At 47.0% G+C, this 20,572-nt stretch overlaps 1 protein-coding gene across 1 annotated transcript; it reads left to right on the top strand.

The window, feature by feature from the left end:
* The first annotated feature begins 5,814 nt into the window (after nt 1-5,814).
* LOC144166806 (acetylgalactosaminyl-O-glycosyl-glycoprotein beta-1,3-N-acetylglucosaminyltransferase-like) lies at nt 5,815-19,127 on the top strand. Its single transcript, XM_077696298.1, has 3 exons — nt 5,815-6,113; nt 11,059-11,536; nt 18,872-19,127. Exons 1-3 carry the CDS (start codon nt 5,815-5,817, stop codon nt 19,070-19,072), a joined length of 978 nt encoding a protein of 325 aa, XP_077552424.1. The 3' UTR covers nt 19,073-19,127.
* Nucleotides 19,128-20,572: the final 1,445 nt, after the last annotated feature.

Genomic DNA, 20,572 nt, shown 5'->3' with positions numbered 1-20,572 from the left:
CCCACGTGGGTATGTGCCATGTCAGCGGCCAGGCAGCGCGCGCCCATCTCCCCCCGTTTTTTTTTCTTTTCACTATCATCTGTTGATTGGCTGATCCCGCGATTGGGTATGTGCGAACTGAAAGGGACAACAGCTGCTGCAGCAAAAACAGCAACAACGACGACGACGACGACGACGACATTTACGGTAAGCGCTGTGAAGAGACTAAATTTTCAAGGGCTTAGCCTTGGTCTATCCCCCGCTTGTGGCTACGCGTAAAACTCTTTTATTACGTCACCGTCATTATCATCACCGATCCAAGCTTGTCGGTGCCACGGCTGCATAGAAATTAGGAAGAAGACAAGGGGGCGGGGGGCCAGAAGGGGACTGTGGACGCAAGAACCATGAGGTGAGTCGCAAAACCTGGTTTTTTCCCCGAGCAACTCGTGTTTTTTGACCGGCTCGGTCGAGAACACGCCGTATTGCGCGAAGATGTACGGTGTGCAAGTTCCGCAAAAGTGCAGTGCATGTACGCTTAGAAGGTGAACGCTGCGCAGCTTAGCCGTTTCCTCGGTCGGTAACAGCGCGATGGATCTCCACCAGCCTCGCCTTGGCTTGTGGCTCGTTGATGTGGACGATAAATTGGCGGGGTTTTAACAGCGAAGCTGTGCTTGGTCGAAGCTTTCGTAGGACGAAATGCAGTACGCGGCCGCAGCAATGTGGACAGGGCATAGCCTAGAGAGAGGGAAGGCAAGCGCCAAACACAGATGCAGCAATACTGAAATACTTGAAGAAGGCGCTTATATACGCGAGGCTTTCGTCAACTAATCTGGTGGCGATTGTAGTACATTTCAACATTGGTTAGAAAAAGAAAACATTAAGGATAGTTGAGGCCCTACATCAATAGATGAGTGATACTTGCATTGTTCTTTTCATTAAAAATACACGACGCCTTGATTTTGACGGCGTATCGTTAGATACGCCGTCAAATGACAACAACCGCGCGCGGCGCCCCCTCGTGGTAGTGTTTGAAGTTTAAATTGTAACAAAAGGTTCTAGTAGATGCTACGAGCAGAAGGAACGCGTCAAGAATAAATTGGTACGAACTGGATGCAGTATGGTGGCTTTGAGAAGCTGAGCCTTGCGACTAGGGAACGGCAGGTAGTATGGCTGCTAACATCAGCGTTCGCGAGGTTAATTCAGGGAAGCTGGAAAAATATTTAGCTTCCCTTAGCTGAGCTAGAGGTTAATCTCTGGCGCTGTAATGGCTGGAAACTTCAGGTCTCCTTGTTAGATGGCGTGCTTGCCTGTGGCAGCCGCAAACCTGTAATTGACAACGAGAAGTGTTTATGTGGGAGTCTGTTTTTTGCGGAGTGGGTTTTGCTATAAATTCGAATTCTTAGACGCACTCTGATCAATTTCTGAAGTCGAGAAAAAATTACCCCACCTTCCCGCGAGGGGAACCCTGTGGAGATGCGACGCATCTTGGGGGTTCACTTGGTGTTTCCGTTGGGTTGATTCTCTAATTCCGTGAAATGTGTGAGGAACGCGTATGATGTATTCTTTATTTAACACGCGGCGTAACGTTAACGATGACGGCCTTGTGGTCGCTGAAGTGTACGGGTCGTGGATGTTGAAATAACGGGACCCCCGTGCAATTTGCAACGAAGATCAAGTCTATGCACGTGTCCCGTATCGTTGTTGGGGCACTAGTCGTCATGCATTCCAGCGAGTGCTTGACCGCCATGTGACGTTCACGCCGCTTCGCAGTCTTGCCTTCAGTGGTGCTAGCATTCCTGTTATCACAGTGATCGGTGCTTGTCACGGTTGCGGGGGCGATAGCAGAATTGTTAGGTTCCATTCAACGCATCAATGGAAATCGGAACGCCGGTGCTGGAAACCGCGGCTGTGACGCAACACAATCCAACACAATCCACTTTAATCCAATCCAATTCAATCCCATCCAAATCCAATCCAAGCCAAGCCAACCCAATCAAATCCAATCCAATGCCCCTCGCGAGGGAGTGTTCGCTATCGGAGAGGAGAGGGGGTGAGCGGCGAAGAGGGCAGCTCGCGCGGCGAGGAGAATGGGGGAGGGGTGTGGACGGACAACAACAACGCCGTATGGAGGGACAAGGCGAGTGAATGAGATGCAGTCGCATCTAAAAATGGCAGCATCTCCATTCCGTGGATGATGGCGAGGGTGCGGAGTACGGGGACTCCAAATGGCAGCCAAGTTGCGCCCCGAGTGACATCCAATTTGCGAGACCTCAATGCTAAAGTATGCAAGAATCAGGCTGGAGACAAGGCAGTTGGGAACTATGGTATGGCCTAGAATTGGCTGGGGGGACATGCTAGTCGAGTTCGCAGAACCAAATAATCTACGCATCATGAACACCTTCTGCAAACGGGAGAGCCAGAAGTGGACGTAGAGAAGCCCGAATGGGGAGCATAAAAATGAAATAGACTTCAAATTATCTGATAACCATGGCGTCGTGCAGGATGTGGAAGGGCTCGGAAGCGCAAGCTGTAGTGACCACCGTATGGCAAGATCTCGAATTAGACTAGATTTGAGGAGGAACCGTGAGAAGCTAGTACAAAATAAGCCGATCAATGAGCTAACAGTAAGACGTAAAGTTGATGAACTCAGGATCACGCTGCAGAACCCACATTCAGCTCTTACCGAGGAAGCAGAGTCTACGACAGAGGAAGCCAGGGACAATCTTACACGTATTATCACTGAGTGTGTAGTAGAAGTCGGGAGTACAATGGCTAGACAGGGTACTGGTAAACATTCCCAGGAGACGAAAGATTAGGAAACGGCCAATAAAGACAATCTCCACCTCAGCTGACTGAAGAAAACTAGCGGAGCTTTCGAAGTTGATCAATAAGCGTATGACAGCAGACATACGGAAGTATAATATTGAGAGAATCGAATATGCTGTAAAGAACGGAGGCAGCCTGAAAGCAGGGAAGAGGTGTCTCAGACGTATGCAATTAAAGACAAGCAAGGCAATCTCATCACAAATAGGAATAAAATATTATAGTAAACCAGGAGTTCTACAGAGATCTGTACAGCAGCCGGGACATCCAAGATAATGGCGAACGAGAAAGTAGTTCAAAAGAGATAGACATCCCACCAGTAACGACGGAAGAAGTAAGGAAGGCTTTGAAAGAACTGAAAGGGGGCAAAACACCTGGTGAAGATCAGATAACAGCAGACCTTTTGAAGGATGGCGGGCAAATTGTACTAGTAAAACTGGCAAACCTCTACACGCAATGCCTAATGATCGCGAGTGTACTGGAATCTTGGAAGAATGCGAAAATCATCCTAATTCATAAGAAAGGTGACATGAGGGACTTGAAAAATTGCAGGCCGATCAGCTTACTGTCAGTCGTCTACAAGGTACTTACAAAGGTAATAGCTAACGTAATTTCTACGAACTTAGCTTTCAGTCAACCTAAAGAACAAGCAGGGTTCCGTAAAGATTATTCCACAATGGACCATATTAATGGACCATATTAACACGATCAATCAGGTGATAGAGAATTGCGCGGAGTATTCTGAACCCCTATATATAGCCTTCATAGATTATGAGAAAGCATTTGACTCGGTCGAAACCTCAGCAGTCATTCAGGCATTACGGAACCAGAGGGTAGATGAGCATTATGTAAGAATACTAGAGTATATCTACAATGGGTCTACAGCTACCATCATCCTCCATAGAGAGAGCAGTAAAATACCTATAAGTAAGGGTGTCAGACAAGGAGACACAATCTCTCCAATGTTATTCACTGCGTGTTCACTAGAACAAGTATTCAGAACATTGGATTGGGAACAGGTGGGAGTAAGGGTTAATAGAGAATACCTCAGTAACCCCAGATTTGCAGATGACGTTGCCTTGCTAAGTAACTCGGGGGACGAATTGCAAAGCATGCTTACCGCACTGGACTTAGTAGAACCGTGGTCCTGAAAATGAATATGCAGAAAACTAAATTAATGATCAGTAACCTCGAGACAGCCCGATGTTTTGAGATAGGTGTTGAGGCAGTGGAACTGGTAAGGGAACATATCTACTTAGGCCAAGTTTTGACCCCTGAACCCAACCATGGGCAGAGATAATCAGAAGGATAAGAATGGGGTCGAGTGCATTCGGTAGGCATTCTCAGATAATGAATGGCAGCCTGCCATTGTCCCTGAAGAAGAAAGTGTATGACGGTGCTGCGGAAGCCGCTCGGCACGCCAGCGCATGCGGCTCCCAGCGAGACGGGGCTTTTCCTTTCTCTCCGGTTTGCCGCCGGCTTGACGACAGTGCGCCTTTGTGGAAGGCGGGTATTGGCGACAGCGCCGCCTGCTTATTTGGGGGGTCATTACCCCGCCCTCTTCAACGGTCGCCGTCTTGGGAGGCATAACTTGTTGTCCGGCCGACTCCTGCCATTAGTTCTGGCGCCGTTGCCGTCTGCTGGCTTGGGGGGCCTTTTTTCTCTCTCTTTTGAGGGACGCGGGGGTCCGCTTCTATCCGTCTTCAGGGGACGCTCTCAGCGTACGCATCTTTTGAAAATAGAGAGTTTTAGCATAGCGTGCTCTGTCCGCTAACGCTACGGCGGCGGGTAGCGGGGCGCGACTGGGGAGAGCAAATTCGTCACGGTGGGGTAGATTAGTTCCGCGCGGCCTGCCTTCGCCATGCCCGCTCTTTCCCTCCGCTGAGGGGCAACCTCCTCGCACTCCCCGCGCGCGCATGCGCAGTCCGGTCCCGCTACCCGCAAACCTTAGCGTAGCGTACGGGAGCCGCTATGCTAAAACTCTCTTTGCCCGCTCTTTCCCTCCGCTGAGGGGCAACCTCCTCGCACTCCCCGCGCGCGCATGCGCAGTCCGGTCCCGCTACCCGCAAACCTTAGCGTAGCGTACGGGAGCCGCTATGCTATTAGAGAGTTTTAGCATAGCGGCTCCCGTACGCTACGCTAAGGTTTGCGGGTAGCGGGACCGGACTGCGCATGCGCGCGCAGGGAGTGCGAGGAGGTTGCCCCTCAGCGGAGGGAAAGAGCGGGCATGGCGAAGGCAGGCCGCGCGGAACTAATCCACCCCACCGTGACGAATTTGCTCTCCCCAGTCGCGCCCCGCTACCCGCCGCCGTAGCGTTAGCGGACGGAGCACGCTATGCTAAAACTCTCTAAAGCCTTGTCTTGCAACTGCAAACGAACTCACGGCCGCTTTATCGCCTCCTTCACCAGCCGACATTCTGGGCTGCTACAACAGCTGCATTTTACCGGTTCTCACCTACGGTGCAGAAACTTGGTGGCTCACTGAGAGGGTTAAACTTAAATTGAGGACGACTCAGTGAGCAATGGAACGGCAGATGATAGATGTAACATTAAGGGACAAGAAGAGAGCGGAGTGGGTCAGTGAACCAACGCGTGTAAAGCACAGATTAGCAGAACTTAAGAAAAAATGGACGAACCAGAATGAGAAACGAGGGGCTCCTTGAATTAATACAGAAATAAGGGTTGGCAGTCAATAATGCCACGGAAGGCAAAGGGAAGAATACAGTAGGTCAGATATATTTTTTGAAAGAACTAAAGAAAGTGCAGAAAAAATGCCCGGCGGGGGCATTTTTCTTCCACTTTCTTTAGTTCTTTCAAAAATGTCTGACCTACCGGATTCTCCCCTTTGCTTTCTTTGGAATTCTTGACTGCCAACCCTGATAAATATATATATATATATATATATATATATATATATATATATATATATATATATATATATATATATATATATATATATATATATATATCAGTACATCAATCATCTCATCTCTGCTATGCAGCGTGACGGTAATGGTGGCAAACAGGAGTCGCTCGCCGGTCACTATTTTGCTGGTGAGCTTCGTGTCTGTGCTGGTCCTGGGCCTCGTGTTTCGCCACTTGGAAAAGGCCCTGGACCGTCAGCACTTACCCAAGCAACTATGTCATGCGGCCGGCGAGAAAGCCATCCAAGTGGTCGTGGCGGTGAGGACGTCGCCGAACAACTACGACACGCGGCAGGCCATCCGTAGCTCCATGGCGAGTCCAGCTGTGCGTGCCCTGTTGCCCTGGCAGGTCGTCTTCTACATGGGACACTCGCTCGACCGCAAGACGTAAGTTGCATTTTGCTTAGTGCCAAGCCATTTCTCAAAGGCCAATATATAGTTCCGTCAGTCTTCTTTCTTTATCCCTGTACGTCAAGTACTCAAAGTAGCTTCATGCATTGAAATGGGAGCCCACCCAAGAGTCGAAATATTAATATTGGACCGGGGAGGGTGTCAAACACATCAAGGCCTGTTCTTCTCTATGGCGGACCAACTGCTGCAGTTTGGAATTGACTGACCAAGTCAAACTAACCATAATAACAGGACGGCTGGTCGCTTGTAAGGAACTATCATAGGACTATCAGAACTATCAGTAACTGTCAGGGACTGCACGCAGAACTTGTTTCCGTGTTCCCAAAGAGACTTACTTAACTAGCCGAACTGTGAAGCGATGGGAAAGTTTCTTACATTTAATGAAAAAAAAATGCATTACTCCGGATACAAACCCAGAAAACGGCTCGTAGCTTCAATCTGAAATCCAAGCTCGGCCAAGGCTCAGCCAGCACCTAGTGCGGTAGCAAAGGGAAAGCGCCTAATCACGTGTTGTTCTGATGACGGGGATGTAGGGGAATAGGGGGAGAAAGCCAGGGTGTGTGACATCCGAGAACGATACGAGGCGCTGGCTGCATCCAAGTTCACTGCTTGTTCCCTGAAAATTATAATAATAAAAAACTGCGCATATTGAGACGACCACAAAAAGGAAAGTACACAAGGGCAGGAGGTGTCTCGTCTCGACCGGCGACTGCGCCGAGCAGCTACTGTCTTTCGTCTTGCGGGGCGACTGTCAACACGTTTACCGCCCGCATTATGGACGCAAACCGAGCTATCGCTCCAGAAACGTATTTTACAGGACAACTTTAGTAATCTCGTCGAGTGGTTTTGCCGTCGCTGTAGATTTTACCATCATTTGACCACACCTGCGCATCACGTGATTCTCAGGGCCCAGCTCCGCAGAGGGCCGCGTTCGCCGCTACCGACGCTTCTGCTGGCTTGGGGCATGCGCTCTCCGCAGGCGGTTCGGGCATGACCCCGCGACTCGCTGTCTTCTCCGAGCGTTGCGCAGTATATGGAAGCTTTGAGCCGTCGGCGATAAGCGGCGTCAGACCATCGCACAAATATCCCCCGTCGAGCTGTTCTATTTGGAAAAGACGCCGGAAACGGGTCCACAACCGCACAGGAGCAGGCCTTCCACGGATAGTATAATAACTACAGCTTAATCAAATGTTAATAAAGTGAAACGAAGACTTAACCAGGCCAAGCCAAGCTTTCGTTTTCATATACAGGGTTAGCTGAGGTAAGCCGCAGCCATCTTTCAAACCAAAGCTTTGTAACTCTACCAGCCAACGGTTCTTTCGTGGCGTGCGGGACAACAAACTCCCAACGCGTCTGGGGGCGGTGGCGGGGGAAGGGAGGGGGAGCTATACTCGGTGACAACTTAAGAGCGGCCCCGGAAGTTGCCGCTGGGCCTTATCACCGTAGCCGGATGTTTCTCCGCGCGGCGCAAGTAGGGCGTTACTGGGAATATTTTGAACATGGCGTGAGCCGTTCCCGTGATTTTTTGGACTTAATATGCTTATAAACGACTCCAGTGACGACAAACAAACTGCGTGAGACAAGGCAGACGATATCACGCATTCATAGCAAACCCCTTTCAAAACGCGCGCGCACTGACGTCACGAGTCCGGCGCTTTGGCGGAGTGATACACTACATGAGGTGGTGCCGTTCTTGAGTTGTAACCGAGTATCGAGAGTTTCACTCACAGAGCACCCAAGAGGTGGCGCGGCGAATTTACCCAGCGTTCCCCGAGCGGAAATGCCTGCTGGCCGGTGGCGGCGTTGGCGGTGCGGCTTTGTCGTCTGCTTTAGCCACGGTTGTTTTGGGCCTGTTTTGGTGCAGCTTCGCGTCCATTGCGCGCTGCCTTCGCGCGGCTTTTTAACTTGTTCGGAAGCCCCTCCAGGATAACCCGCATGCGATCAAATTAAGTGGTCGTACGGCAAACATACGCTAAGGATTGGTTTGCAGGGCGGGAAAACAAAATTGTCAAATAAGTTACAGGCATCTGGCCGCTAGAGAAACTCTACCTTTTGCGCACTGCTTGCCATGAATGGGACTCCGTTTTATAAATTGGTTATATGGGTGTATGGGTGGAGACAGCATTTGCGTTTAATCGGTGTGACGCTAGTATGGCCGTTATAATTTCGAGTTATGAAGCGAGCAGCTCGATTTTGTAAGGGTTCAATCATGTCAATCAATAAATATTTTTTTGTAATGAGACCAAACAGAAGAAGCAAACTCCAGTTGCGGGGGAACAAAAGTTTGAAAAGCTAGTTAGTTAACATTCGATGGGCCATTGCGTAAAGTGCGTAGTAAAAAAAACCCCAGCGATCGAGATGCTTTTGCACAAATAATAAGATATGGTAAGATCAAGAGAAAATTGGAGTTAGAACAATACCTAGATATTCGTATGTCGATGTCCGCATGAGTGATTCACCGTTTAGGGTGTAGGAAAAGTCGGGGTCAGGACGTTTGGACTAGACCTTTTGCATTGGTTAGGTTCAGTGTCATTAGCCAAGTGTTATACCAGCTGAACAGAAAACTAGGATCGTTTTTCAGTGCAAGATGGTGATCATTTACCAGTTTTTTGGGTAGTTGATGAAGTTATCAGCAAACCATTGCACGAGGGATGTTAAATGTGTTCCCAAGTCATATATTAATAACAAAAAGTGAAGGGCCCAGAACGCTGCTTTGTGGTACACCCGAAGTCACATCAGAAGAAACGTTGTTCAAAAATGTGAACTGTAATTGAAGCGGGATGAAGTTTCGAATCCATGATAATGTTAACAAATCGAGAAAAAGAGCTCATAATTTTGAAATAGATGTGAATGGGCTACGCGATGAAATGTTTTCGAGAAGTCGATAAACAAGCAGTCAGTTTGTAAGCTATTTTCTATGTTTGAAAGCAAATCAGTAGTTTCTGGCACTTTTCTCCCACCAACCCCCCCCCCCCCCCCTTAAAACCTATTAGCTTAGATTAGTGAACTCGAACAACTGCGTGTCGCGCGATGACGCGTTTCTGTATCCATGTTAATTTGTCAAGAAAAAATGATTATATTCGATATGGCTGAGTGCTGTGATGTAATGACATGTTTCAGCATTTTGCAGCAAACACACGTCACTAAAATGGGGCGATAGGTGTTGGGGGAGTCAGTCTCGCCATATTTGTGAACTAGTTCACTATTTTGCCCATTTTTCAATCAGGGGCTGACGGTCCTGAAGATAAAGTCTGCCATAAAATGTGTTATCAGATGTTGCTTGAGATTCCAATGAGATTCCAATCGTCCCTTTGAGTACTTTCGACCTGATTTTATCGATGTCTCCTGAACTTGGCAGTTTAAGGTTCTGTATAAGACTTTCGATACCAGCGGCGGTAATTATGGATTGCATATAAGCCCCATCCTGTCCACGAATAACATTGACATTTTAAAACATTTTTCGTCAAAAATACAGAAGTAAAAAACCTGTTAATCACGTTGGGGCACTCGGAATAGGCAACTGAATCAAAGTTGTTATTTTTAATTTTTTTCAAATTTTTCAGTAGTTCCTGTTGTTCTAGGAACAAAGAAGCGGACCTAGCCTCGCATGCTGTAAAATAAGAGGAGAGACAAAGTTCCGCCACCTTACGGTAGTATGGAGGCGGCTCTATTTTATGATGGCGATGTAAGGAAGACGAAGAAGCTCAAGCTGCTGACGTAATGAGCCGCACCGATAAAGGAGCTCTTATGGTGCCACGATGACGGTAACCTAAAATGGTTCTACAAATTTAATGCCGGGAAGTTCTCCCCCCGAGCAGCACATTTTAAAGCTAACTGCAATCAATCTCAACTAGTCAAACACGAATGCGTGCTCCAAAAACATGAAGGAAGCTCACACTCACGCGTAAGACTTGAAGGTACCGAAGCTGTACGCAACGTTCGCGTCTATCGCGAAGGTTTAAGTCCACGATTGCAGCCGATTTAATTTTTCTTTTTTGCCGCAACGACCTTTACTCCATCATTTTTGCTGCAGTGTGAGCTTCTTTCATCTTTTTTATGAAGTGATAATCATCAAACGCTTGGTGGGGTACGCTATCACGTGTATTTTTCGTTCGGAGCAAGTGTTACCACGATTTCGGCAAACGCTGTATTTTTTTGGTCACTCTTGGCAAATCTTATTTAGCTTGACAAACGTGCGCGCCGCGAGGCACGTACACACGATCGCTCGGCATTTTCTTGTTTTTTTAAACTGCCGGGCAGCCGCCGCAATCTTGACCAATCTCCGTAAGTTGGTACGCTTGGCTTGACACACGTGCGCAGGGGGCGCTGGGCGGTCGTCGCGAGGAGAACACACACGAGTGATAGGCATTTTCTTGGTCATGTTAACTGCCGGGCAGTCGCCGCGCAGACCGCGCTCACGTGCGGCGCTCGGCTAGATATTGGTATTTTTAACTGCAGACACGAAAAAATTGCGATTTCCTAAACATCTTCGCTGTTAAAACTGTAGCCGCAGTCGTAACATATCTCGCCTAGTGAACCAGTGATATCAAGGGGCATGCGGGCTGTCTCTCTTCCAAAGATGTTTAATCATGACATGTCCCGGATTTTTCATGGCAAAAAGTTTAATGTCGCCATTGATACTCTGTTGGTTGACGCAGTTCTCACCTTGGGCAGTTTTCTTTTCTACCGAACCCTGTTGTGTCAGACCCGTTCCGTCTCTAAAGAACGTTTTTTATTTCAAAGCACATCGCTCAAATATTTACCGCGAAGAAAGGACCCAGACGGAAGCATGCTTCATAGCTATACACAAAGGGAAGAAAATTTAAATATTGTGGAAAATAAATGACTTAATCCTCAGTGTGCATCATAACCTTGTCCCTATAGTGCGCTCACCCAAACTCGTCGCAACCGAACAACGCAGGTCTCACGCGCTTCGACGGGAGGCTCTCAAGGGCGACATCATCATCACCCCTTACCAACACCACGCGCGCAACACGGTGAAGTGCTTCCTCCACGCCATCCGGTGGGTGCACGAGCGGTGTGAGCCCAATCTGCGCTACTTCATCCACACCAACGACTCCACCATGGTGGACCTGGTGGCGGCGTACGAGTATATCTGGAACATGTCCGTGGGAAACCGGTACTTTTACTGTTCCCCCGTCTCCAATGTGCCCGTGGACCGAGACGCGAACAGCCCGACTTACGTGTCGGAGACGCAGTTCTCTAAACCGCACTTCTCGACCTTCTGCGAGGGGGACGCCTTCATTGTCCCCGCCGAGTTGCTCAAGACTCTCGTGAAGGTGTCTCAGGCCATTGCGCAGTACCCGCTCTTGGGCCCGTACGTTACCGGAGATCTGGCGAGGGTGGCTGAAGTCGGCCACAGGAACATCTCGACAAAGGTGGGTCTCGGTAGGGCCAATTTAAAGGCGCCAGGAATGCAAAATACAAGCGTTGTTCATTAACAAGAACACTTACCCTGGTATTCTGAGTCCTCCCTCCAGTCGAGACTCGACTTGAGAAGATCCTTGAAACCGATTTCCCCATGCATAAGCATTGCGGAATCCTCAATCCTCCCCTTGGCCGAGTGGAAGGAGTAAATTGAGTGGAAGAGGGACTCAGAATACGGTCATTAGTCCCGATAATAATGACACCGATTTTGTTCGAAACTTCCAAAACACAACCGAGATATCAAATAAAACAAATAAAATAATCGTGACAGCCCTCCCCCTACTTACTCCTTGGAGAGTTTTTATGATGTCACAGAATCTTGTTACTGCTATTGGCAGCCGCCGAGCTGAGCCGCCACCAAGAAGCACCACATGGCGATTGTAGAGAGACCCCAAGTTTAATTTAATCGCGTCACTTCGGTAACGTGCCGTTAAAACGCTGATAATATGTTTCCGTACTGGCACTTTTACGTCACTCCTGCCTATACTGCGTCACTGTATTGCTAAATTGGAACATTTCGGAAATATATTTTTCGTTTGGTCCTGTTAAAAACTTCTTTTGTGGCTGAAATGAAGTTAAGTGAGTCACCAAAATCTTGTTCTTTCAAATTAACCAAGTTGCATTGTACTTAATCGCCGCATTTACAATGTCGCTCGCAGAGTCAGTTGTCGACGCAACGATTGCCGTGTGAGAGGAGTGCATTGTGTAGTTGACGGCAGTGGAAAGACAGAGTAGCTTTATTTGGTCACAGCCGGGGCGATTAAATCGGGGACGTCTTCTGCGTCGTCCCTCCTTCAGCAGGGCCACGTTGGGGAGAGGGGGCCGGTTGTCCTCGGACTACCGAGCCAGTTCTTGTACTTAGGTGTGTGGCTGCCCAGCGTGGCTGCCCAGCCCTCACCGCGGGTGACGGTGAGAAGGATGGGATACGATCGCTGCCTGGATAGTGGGAGGCTATCAAAGGCACATACGAAAAGACACTTTGCATAGCGATCGCCTGGGTGCATAAGATGACGCATGTCATCCCTTGCTCCGCTTATGATGTTCAAAGGGCTATTACCAAAATTGACGTATACTGGTGGTGAATTACATACAAAGCAAAAACGGCTTGCAGCAAAAACATGGTTTGGGTCTACGCACTTGAACCGGCAACACAGCCAGCATTTATGCGTGTTCTAATGGGAGGATATAGGCTCTTTAAGTTGCTTCACTGAACTCCGAATTCCAATGCCGTTGTTCTGTATTAAAATAGAGGCAAAATGTGCAAAACTTCATGTCCGCCGGCTGTGCAGCGTAGGTACTGACTTCCGTATTCACCTCTTGAGGAAGGAATAGTCAGTGCATTACCTTAAGACTTCTGAAAGTGCTATAGATCGCTCAAAAATTATATCGAACGGCGACACTAGTAATAACCGTTTGTAACCGATTAAGCCGCATCGGCGTTCTGTAGACGATTTTTTCACAGGAAAAAATGTTTGATAGCTGGGGTAGTCAGCCTTTGAGCATAGGCGAAGCTCCGAATGGGGATGAGTTTGCAAAAAAATATAGCATTGCCTGAAATGCACCCTGTGTAGCTAACCTATATTGATTTTTCAGACAACTTCGCATTTGAAAGAAAAAATCGCTGTGTCGAAGGTTCGAACTCCATATCTATTGGAGTTTTTCTTATTGTGCCATTTTGCCCCAGGGCTTCAAAGGATTTGAAAAAAAAAAACGAAAGTGGCGGAAGGCAAGCGGCTTCTTGCACTGCAGAATGCCGTATAAGCCAGTTTCAGCAAGAACGTGCAAGAGCTGCCTGTAAACAGGACAATGCGTCCACCGATGAATATCGGGCGGGCGGCCTAAGCGGTGTTCTGGGGCTACCATGTGCCGGGTTCCGGCTGGTTGGAGTCCTGGATATATCCCGAGGGGGTGGCCTAATGTCGCTTCCGCAGCGGCAACAGGGCAGTAGGAGCAGGTTTCGTAGGTAACCGCAAGGCTAGAAGTAGATGTTGCACGAATTGCACTCGCTTTAGCACCTAACGTAAGCACCAGGAGAGTTGTTTTTAGTGTGTGGAGCTTTACCAAGCAGTCGGGAATTGCCGTAGGCTTCCTCTGCTCCTTAATTTCTCGAAGGTTTTATAGTCTCTCAAGTGTTCTGCCGCCATGCAAAAATGCGGTAACTGTGCCGACCGAAAAAGTCTACAAGCGCACCCCTTTGGGAGCCATGGTGTCCGAAGTCCCTGGAGAAAAGCGGGGCCGTAGACGTTTGCCTACTTCTGGAATCGGAATCCTCGTGATGAATTGCGCACAAACCAAAAATTCCGAGGGCAACTAAGCGCGGTTCAATGCTTGTGGATGGGAAGTCCTGAATGCCTAATTAACCGCCTTCGATGCTTTCCTTCGTAATCTGTATTCTCTTGCGACACTGTACTACGTGTTCTGGCTTCCCACCTTCGATTGGCATCGATCCGTCTCCTTCATCCTGCGCTGCTGCTCGTACCTGCTTCCGTGTCTAGGAGAGTTGACGATGGTGGTTAATTTCTTTGCCTGCTGTTGGCTCGTTTTGTTACGCTAATCAGCTCCCTTAGTTCACCTGAGACGTTTTGGCATGAACGGCTACCTCTTGGTACGGCTGAGGTGAAGCTCGCGCTCAAGTATTCACGCTATGGAAATATTTATAAGATTGTTTTACTGATTCCAACACCAGTGCTGGTTTTCCTCTAATCGGTACATTTATAGCTTTCGCATGTATATTTGAGGCACGAGCGATTTCATTCATGAGTGAACAAAGAGAAGGCGGCACTCTTTAAAGCATTGGAGTTCTAAGGTAGACAGGAATTGAAAAACTTTAAGGCAAGAAGTTGAAATCAAAGTCTAGAACAACCAATTAAATTTCGGAGCTTGCACTATTGGTGCAAGGCTGGTGGTGCTATTAGTGTAAGGGTCGACCTAGTTTCTCCCCACAGTGACAACGGATCCGAGAAGAGAGGGAGCAGTTTCACAAACAAATTGTGAAATTGCGCCACAGGCTAGATCGCGTCAACTTTGACGCCCCCCCCCCCCCCCCATCTTCGTATCTCGATAGTGAACAACTTTTAAGTGATAGGTAATGTCAAGCAGGTATTTGCAAACATATCTGTAAAATATCGCTTGTCTACCAAAGTATAAATACTATACTAAAAAAATAATTGACTGCTGCGCTTTTCCTAAAAATGCCTAACTTTAAAAATAGAAATAAAAAGAAACCAGGTCTCGATTGTCTTCAAGGTTGGGAAAAAGAGGCTCCGCAAGAGGCTCAACAATACTGCTGAAAAAAAAAACATGCTGCATCATTCTGTTTGTACCGAAGTTATAAGCCGCTGAAATCGCGCATTCGAGACGTGCCTCCGTACCGTGTGCTACGCTGCTGCCGCGGCTTTTCTGGTTTTGTGCTTTGATAAAAAATTCCTCCTCGCATTATGTGACCAGACCAGGTACTTTACACACTTTGACGTCCATCTAAAGGTGTAATACGCGCTTTTAATCGTTTTTTATTTGCGACTTTTTACTGAATAAAGGTTAGCCCAGCTACGCTTGTGGTATAGAAGAAGCGCCAAAAAGCGCGCTTTTGCAGGCGTAACATTTCTTTTAGCAAAAAAAAAAAAACTATGGTTGATTCTCCTGTCATAAGAATCGGTAGAACACGAAGTGAAATGTGCAGCGAAATGCGCAGCTGGGCATGATTGGCGGGTCGGCGGCTGTTTTGTGGGTGTGCTTGGCAAGCGTCGTGTTACTGGCGGTTCGCATCGCCAAATATGTACTGGCGCCGTTTCGATCACGAAAATGACTTCAGTGAAATTTTGGTGTATCCCGGCATAAAACACTTTCGTGTTAAAATATAAAACCCGAAACAAACAACCGTAAGTATAACGTACTCTTTAGTACTAAAGGTTGCTTCCCCGCAAGAAGACCCTGTGTGCAGGGGTGCACTTGACAGGCCGCTTGCGTCGTTATACTGGCGTCATTTCTGATACGGATATAACGTCAGTGAAATATTGATGTATCCCGGAATAAAACACTTTCGTGTTAAAAACAAAGAGCCAGGGTAACACAACACAGAGTTTTATTGGTTTGACGAAGGCCGTAACTGACCCCGTGCCTGCCACGTGTTAAAAAAAGGTACTTGTTTAAAATGAAGCACTTGTTTAAACAATAAAAAATTAAAAACTGCAATTGATTTCGATGTAGGAAAAACACCGACATTTACCAGGACACGCCTATAGCGGGCATAAGCCCGCTGCGAAATTTGGTTATAACAGAGTTTCTCTCACAGCACCAGTAAACCGTTCGAAAAAGTTGCAGGCGTGAGTGTTTTGCAACGATTGAAGTGACACAACGCCTCGTAAGTTGCTGGGTGACGTGGCTGAGTTTAAAAGCCATCACTTTGCTAGTGAAGCCTCTCACAAGACATGATCAAAGCCATAAAATTAAAGCAAAATGCTTACAACATTTTCTTTACAACTTGTACGTTCGCACATTCGAACACAGCGCGCCACGAGGCATACGAAAGGTCCCCCTTGTTGCTGTACTATGTAACCGAAAAATAGACAGGGCTGCGTCACAAAGACTACGGAAGAAACTTTAGACTGCTGAACATGTTGGGTCCTTTATTACGACTTTTTTCCTAGCCTCACGATCAGTTCGCGTGCTAGCGGCATCTCCCAGGGCGGGCGCGTCACAGCCGCTGCTGGCATCTCGGTTTTCCGTGCGCAAAAGCTGGCAACCTCGTTGTTTATTTAAATCTCAATGTATCTGCACTGTCGGTGAATACAGATGCTATTTCTTTGTTGAAGGGCCCCCAACTTGCGTCGCCTCCGGTAATGCGCCTGTCGAGGAGAGCCAGTGAGTTTATCACTCTAGTTACCATTAAGAGATCAATGCACCCTCTCTGTTGCACCCGCCCTGCACTGGGTCAGTTACGGCAGTCGTCACACTAAGAAAACTGTTTTTTTTTACCCTGCTCTTTGTTTTTTGCTTAAAGAAAAGTTACGTCCGCGAAGGCGTGCTTTTTGGTTCGTCTTTTCACAGACGTAGCTGTGCTAGCCATGATTCGGTGAAACTTCGCAGATATAAAGGATTAGAGACGTGGATTTCTCTTCTAGAAGGACGCCAGAGGTTAAAGTACACCTTAGTGGTTGCAGAATGGGAACAGGTACCGGATTTACTAGCATAGTGATCGCACTCGCACAATGATCGCACCACTGAAGTTCGTCGTCCAAATACGACTTTTTCTATTTCCCGCGCAATGATCGCTCCCTAAACTTGCCGCAGCCATATGTCGTATGTGTGCCAAGTGTCATGACGATGGTCGCGCTTACCTTAGTTTCCTCCTCTTTCAAAGCTGACATGACCACGTTATTGCCGCGGACTTGATAATATTAGCGATATCGGCAAGCATGAGTTCATTATTGGTGCAGAAGAAACTCTAACTAAATGCACATAATGTACTCACAAGACATATAAAAAAATGCGCTCGGCTTGCTGCGTCGGCAGCCGTTTCTTGATGGCCCACACTGTGACAGCCGCAGCCACTTATTGGTCGACCTGTTCTCACCTCGCAGCAAACTCGTTCCGGCGCGTTCCGTAATTCCGGCGTGTTGCGTAATGAAAACACTGCATTTTGCGTCACTCGGTGGTCAGTCGGGGTTCGGTGGAGTTTTTATGTTTTTACGTTTTTATGTTTTATGTTATTACGTTTATGAGACTTATCGTAAACATTCGAACCTGCTACTTGTGTTTTCTGCGCTCAAACTTCTTTCGCGAAAAATTTACCTTGCATAATGATCGTACCCCTTAATTTGAATTATATTTTTGAAAAAAAAAAATTGCGATCATTACGCGAGTAAATACGGTACTTTTTTATCAAAGGGCAAAGCCAGAAAAGCAGCGGCCGTAGCGAAGCACACGCCACAGAGACGCGTCTCGAACGCGGGATTTCAGCCGCTCATAACTGCGGTACATGCAAAATGATGCAACGTGTTTTTCAATAGTATAGTAAGAACTCTTCAGGAGTTTCTTTATACGAAACTTCGAAAAAAATCGAAACCGGGTTTTCTATTTCGATTTTTAAAGTTACGTATTAAAAAAAAAACCACAGCATGCAATCTTTTTTTGCATATATTTATATATTTTTTTTCTATACGAGCGATAATTTACAGATATGTTTAAAAATACCTGGTCGACATTACCTATCACCTACAACTTGGTCAGAATCACAGATACGGAGATAGGAGGAGATACGGAGATAGGAGGAGCAAAGTTAGCGATAATCTAGCGTGTGGCGCGAATTCACAATTTTTTTCAATTTGTTATGTTCAAGCTAAAACGCAAATTTGTTTTGTCCCGTTCGTAATTTTGGTGTAGTTTTCGTTCGGAAACAAATTTTATTGCGTACGATCAAACCTTTATATGCGCAAAGCCCCAAAGTTTGAAAAAAAAAAGTACAGAAGTCGGAAATCGCGCGTCAGCTGCGCCACTTTTGCAAATTTTTTTTCTCGCGAAGTTCGCTTGCTATAGGATAACAAATTGCAGTATTAAGACATTATCGGGCTTTCGCATAACTCATAAAAACTGTGGTTGACTCATCTGTCATAAGAATCGGTAAAACCCGAAAGCGAAATGTGCAGCGAATTCTGCAGCTGAGCATGATTTGCGGGTCGGCGGCTCTCTTGTGGATGTGCTTGGCGAGCGGCGTCCTGCTGGCGGGTCGCTTCGACAAAGGTATACTAGCATCATCCCCGTGACGGATATGACGTCAGTGAAATCTTGGTGTTTCCCGGCATAAAACACTTTCGTGTTAAAATATAAAACCCGAAAACGAACAACCCTAAGTATAACGTGCTCTTTAGTGCTAAAGGTTGCTTCCCCGCAAAAAGACTCTGTCTGCAGGGCTTCACCCCTTATAGGCCGCTTGCTTCGTTGTACTGGCGTCATTTCCCTGACGAATATGACGTCAGTGAAATCTTCGTGTATCAAGGTATCAAGAAATAAAACACTTTTGTGTTGAAATATGGGATAAAACCTGGGCGTGTCCGCGCATATTCTCGTGGAACCACCCGCAACACCTTCAAACCAGGCCGGGATGTTTTGGTGGTCAATAAAAGACGGTGCTCTAATAAAATAATTGAGAAGATGTTTTAGCCGGTGTTCCATACACAACTGTCTTCGTGATGGCGTTTAAACAAATATTATTTTGGCAAACTTGATCATTGCGTAGGACCACATCCGCACCACATGCATTGTATCATTCTCTCTCTCTCCCTCTCCAGATATACGCTATCTCTGGCGAACCACCACAATTGAACTGCACGGCTACAGAACGCCCTATTTTTATAACCAACGTGAGTGTGATCGCCCAATGGAAGTCGCTGTGGATTAAGACCCTCGTCTGCTACAGAAATCAAACCCCACTTGAAGCCAACACCTCAAAGATAATATTGCAAAGCCTCAAAATCGAGCTCCTCGAGTGAAATCGAGATGGGGCACCTTTGCATCGCCATCGACCACCTGCCACACCAACCTTTCTTCCTGCGGTGTTTCTTTGTTGCATTTGACTCTCGTTACTGTTTTGCCATTCACGATACCTTCCTGCGTGTTGCGGCACCAACGATTGCTAATGCATTTGAGGGCATTAAAAATTGAGGATGATTACTGTGGTTTGTTGTATTGTTATGGGTAGAGTCTTACTAATATTTAAGACTGGTACTGATAAAAGTTGTATACGCACGTGCTTGGTGCATTTATGGAGATTGTGGTGCTCTTACTAGTGCACTGTTTTTTTTTTGCTGCTTCTTTGAAGTCCTTGTGCTGGAGCGGCGGTGTGGTTTTTAAGTCAATTGAATCGGGCTAACCTCGCAACGGCAGGCTTAGTTGCAAGTGGTGTTTGATATTGAATTCTTTTTGACCAATGTCATTCGTCCTGTTGTTCTTTGTCTTGCATCTATTTGAAATGGAAGGGTATGGTGGCATTGAGGGCACGGTGAAGGGGCCCTGAAGACGAAATAGAAAATGGTAAATTTGAGAGATCTGGGCTTTGTTAACTCATTGAGCTGAATTGCAGCCCCAAAAGCAGTTTAACCAAAATGCCCCCCAATATCAAACCCCTTTCCTAAGAGAAAGGTGGTAAAAACGCTAAGCTTTCTCCCATACCAATTAGTCAAAGTTGAAAATCCAAGCTACGTCGATCATGCCGCAATGGCGTAATCGGATAGACCTCCGCTTGATATTGCGAGGGACCCAGGTTTGATTCCTACCACGGGAAGCGCATTTTCCTTGAGGTGCTTAATGCACCTTAGTGTAACTCCATTGTGCTAGTTTGCTTTTTTGCAGTCAGTTTTGGGCGTAAAGATTTGCATTTTGGACTTTGAATTCGGACGTTGAAGGCATTGCCTTTGGACCGGAGAAAGCTTCGCGTTTCCACCATGTTTCACGTCACCCACGGTCGTTATTATAGACAGAGAAGGTTGGCTTTCCCGCAGTGCATTTTGTGGCAACATCGCTTTTATTGGGGCACAGAAAGGTTCGCGTTAAAAAAATATATGGGTCAGTTATCTTCTCTCGTCTGTTGTCTCTTGTATGAATTTGTTGCGAATTCTCCATAATTGACCAAAGGCGAACCCGATCGTTTGCTTCTTTGAACAGTTACCTCAAATCGCTGATATACCGTAACTTTTATGAGCTTTTTATGCGATGGGATTCGTTAGTTGGTATGCTGTTTGCAAAACGGTTGATAGGAGACTTTTTTGTTAGTATGGAGGAATGTGTCGTCCGGCGCCGACATCATCGACGTAATCGCACTCGGAAATGTCGATTCTTACATGGAAATAGCTCCGGTAACAAATATTTTAATACTACTTTACGTTACAACCTAAAAAAAGCTGCGAGGTGAACGCTGAATGCCCATCTAAATAATAAATTACGAGCCCACGGCCACTTAACTAATGCACGAGAGGAACAGAAGCAATAACCAG

The sequence above is a fragment of the Haemaphysalis longicornis genome, unplaced genomic scaffold, assembly GCF_048455015.1.
Source record: "Haemaphysalis longicornis isolate Haplotype H1 unplaced genomic scaffold, Haemaphysalis longicornis Haplotype H1 scaffold_19, whole genome shotgun sequence".
NCBI lineage: Eukaryota > Metazoa > Arthropoda > Arachnida > Ixodida > Ixodidae > Haemaphysalis > Haemaphysalis longicornis.
This window is presented reverse-complemented; position numbering and strand designations above follow the sequence as displayed.

Excerpts from the sequence above, each read along its gene's own strand:
- LOC144166806 (XM_077696298.1), top strand. The coding sequence starts at position 5,815 with ATGGTGGCAAACAGGAGTCGCTCGCCGGTCACTATTTTGCTGGTGAGC. Across the intron at positions 6,114-11,058 it reads CACTCGCTCGACCGCAAGAC|GTCTCACGCGCTTCGACGGG; the intron begins GTAAGTTGCATT and ends CGAACAACGCAG. Across the intron at positions 11,537-18,871 it reads ACAGGAACATCTCGACAAAG|ATATACGCTATCTCTGGCGA; the intron begins GTGGGTCTCGGT and ends CTCCCTCTCCAG.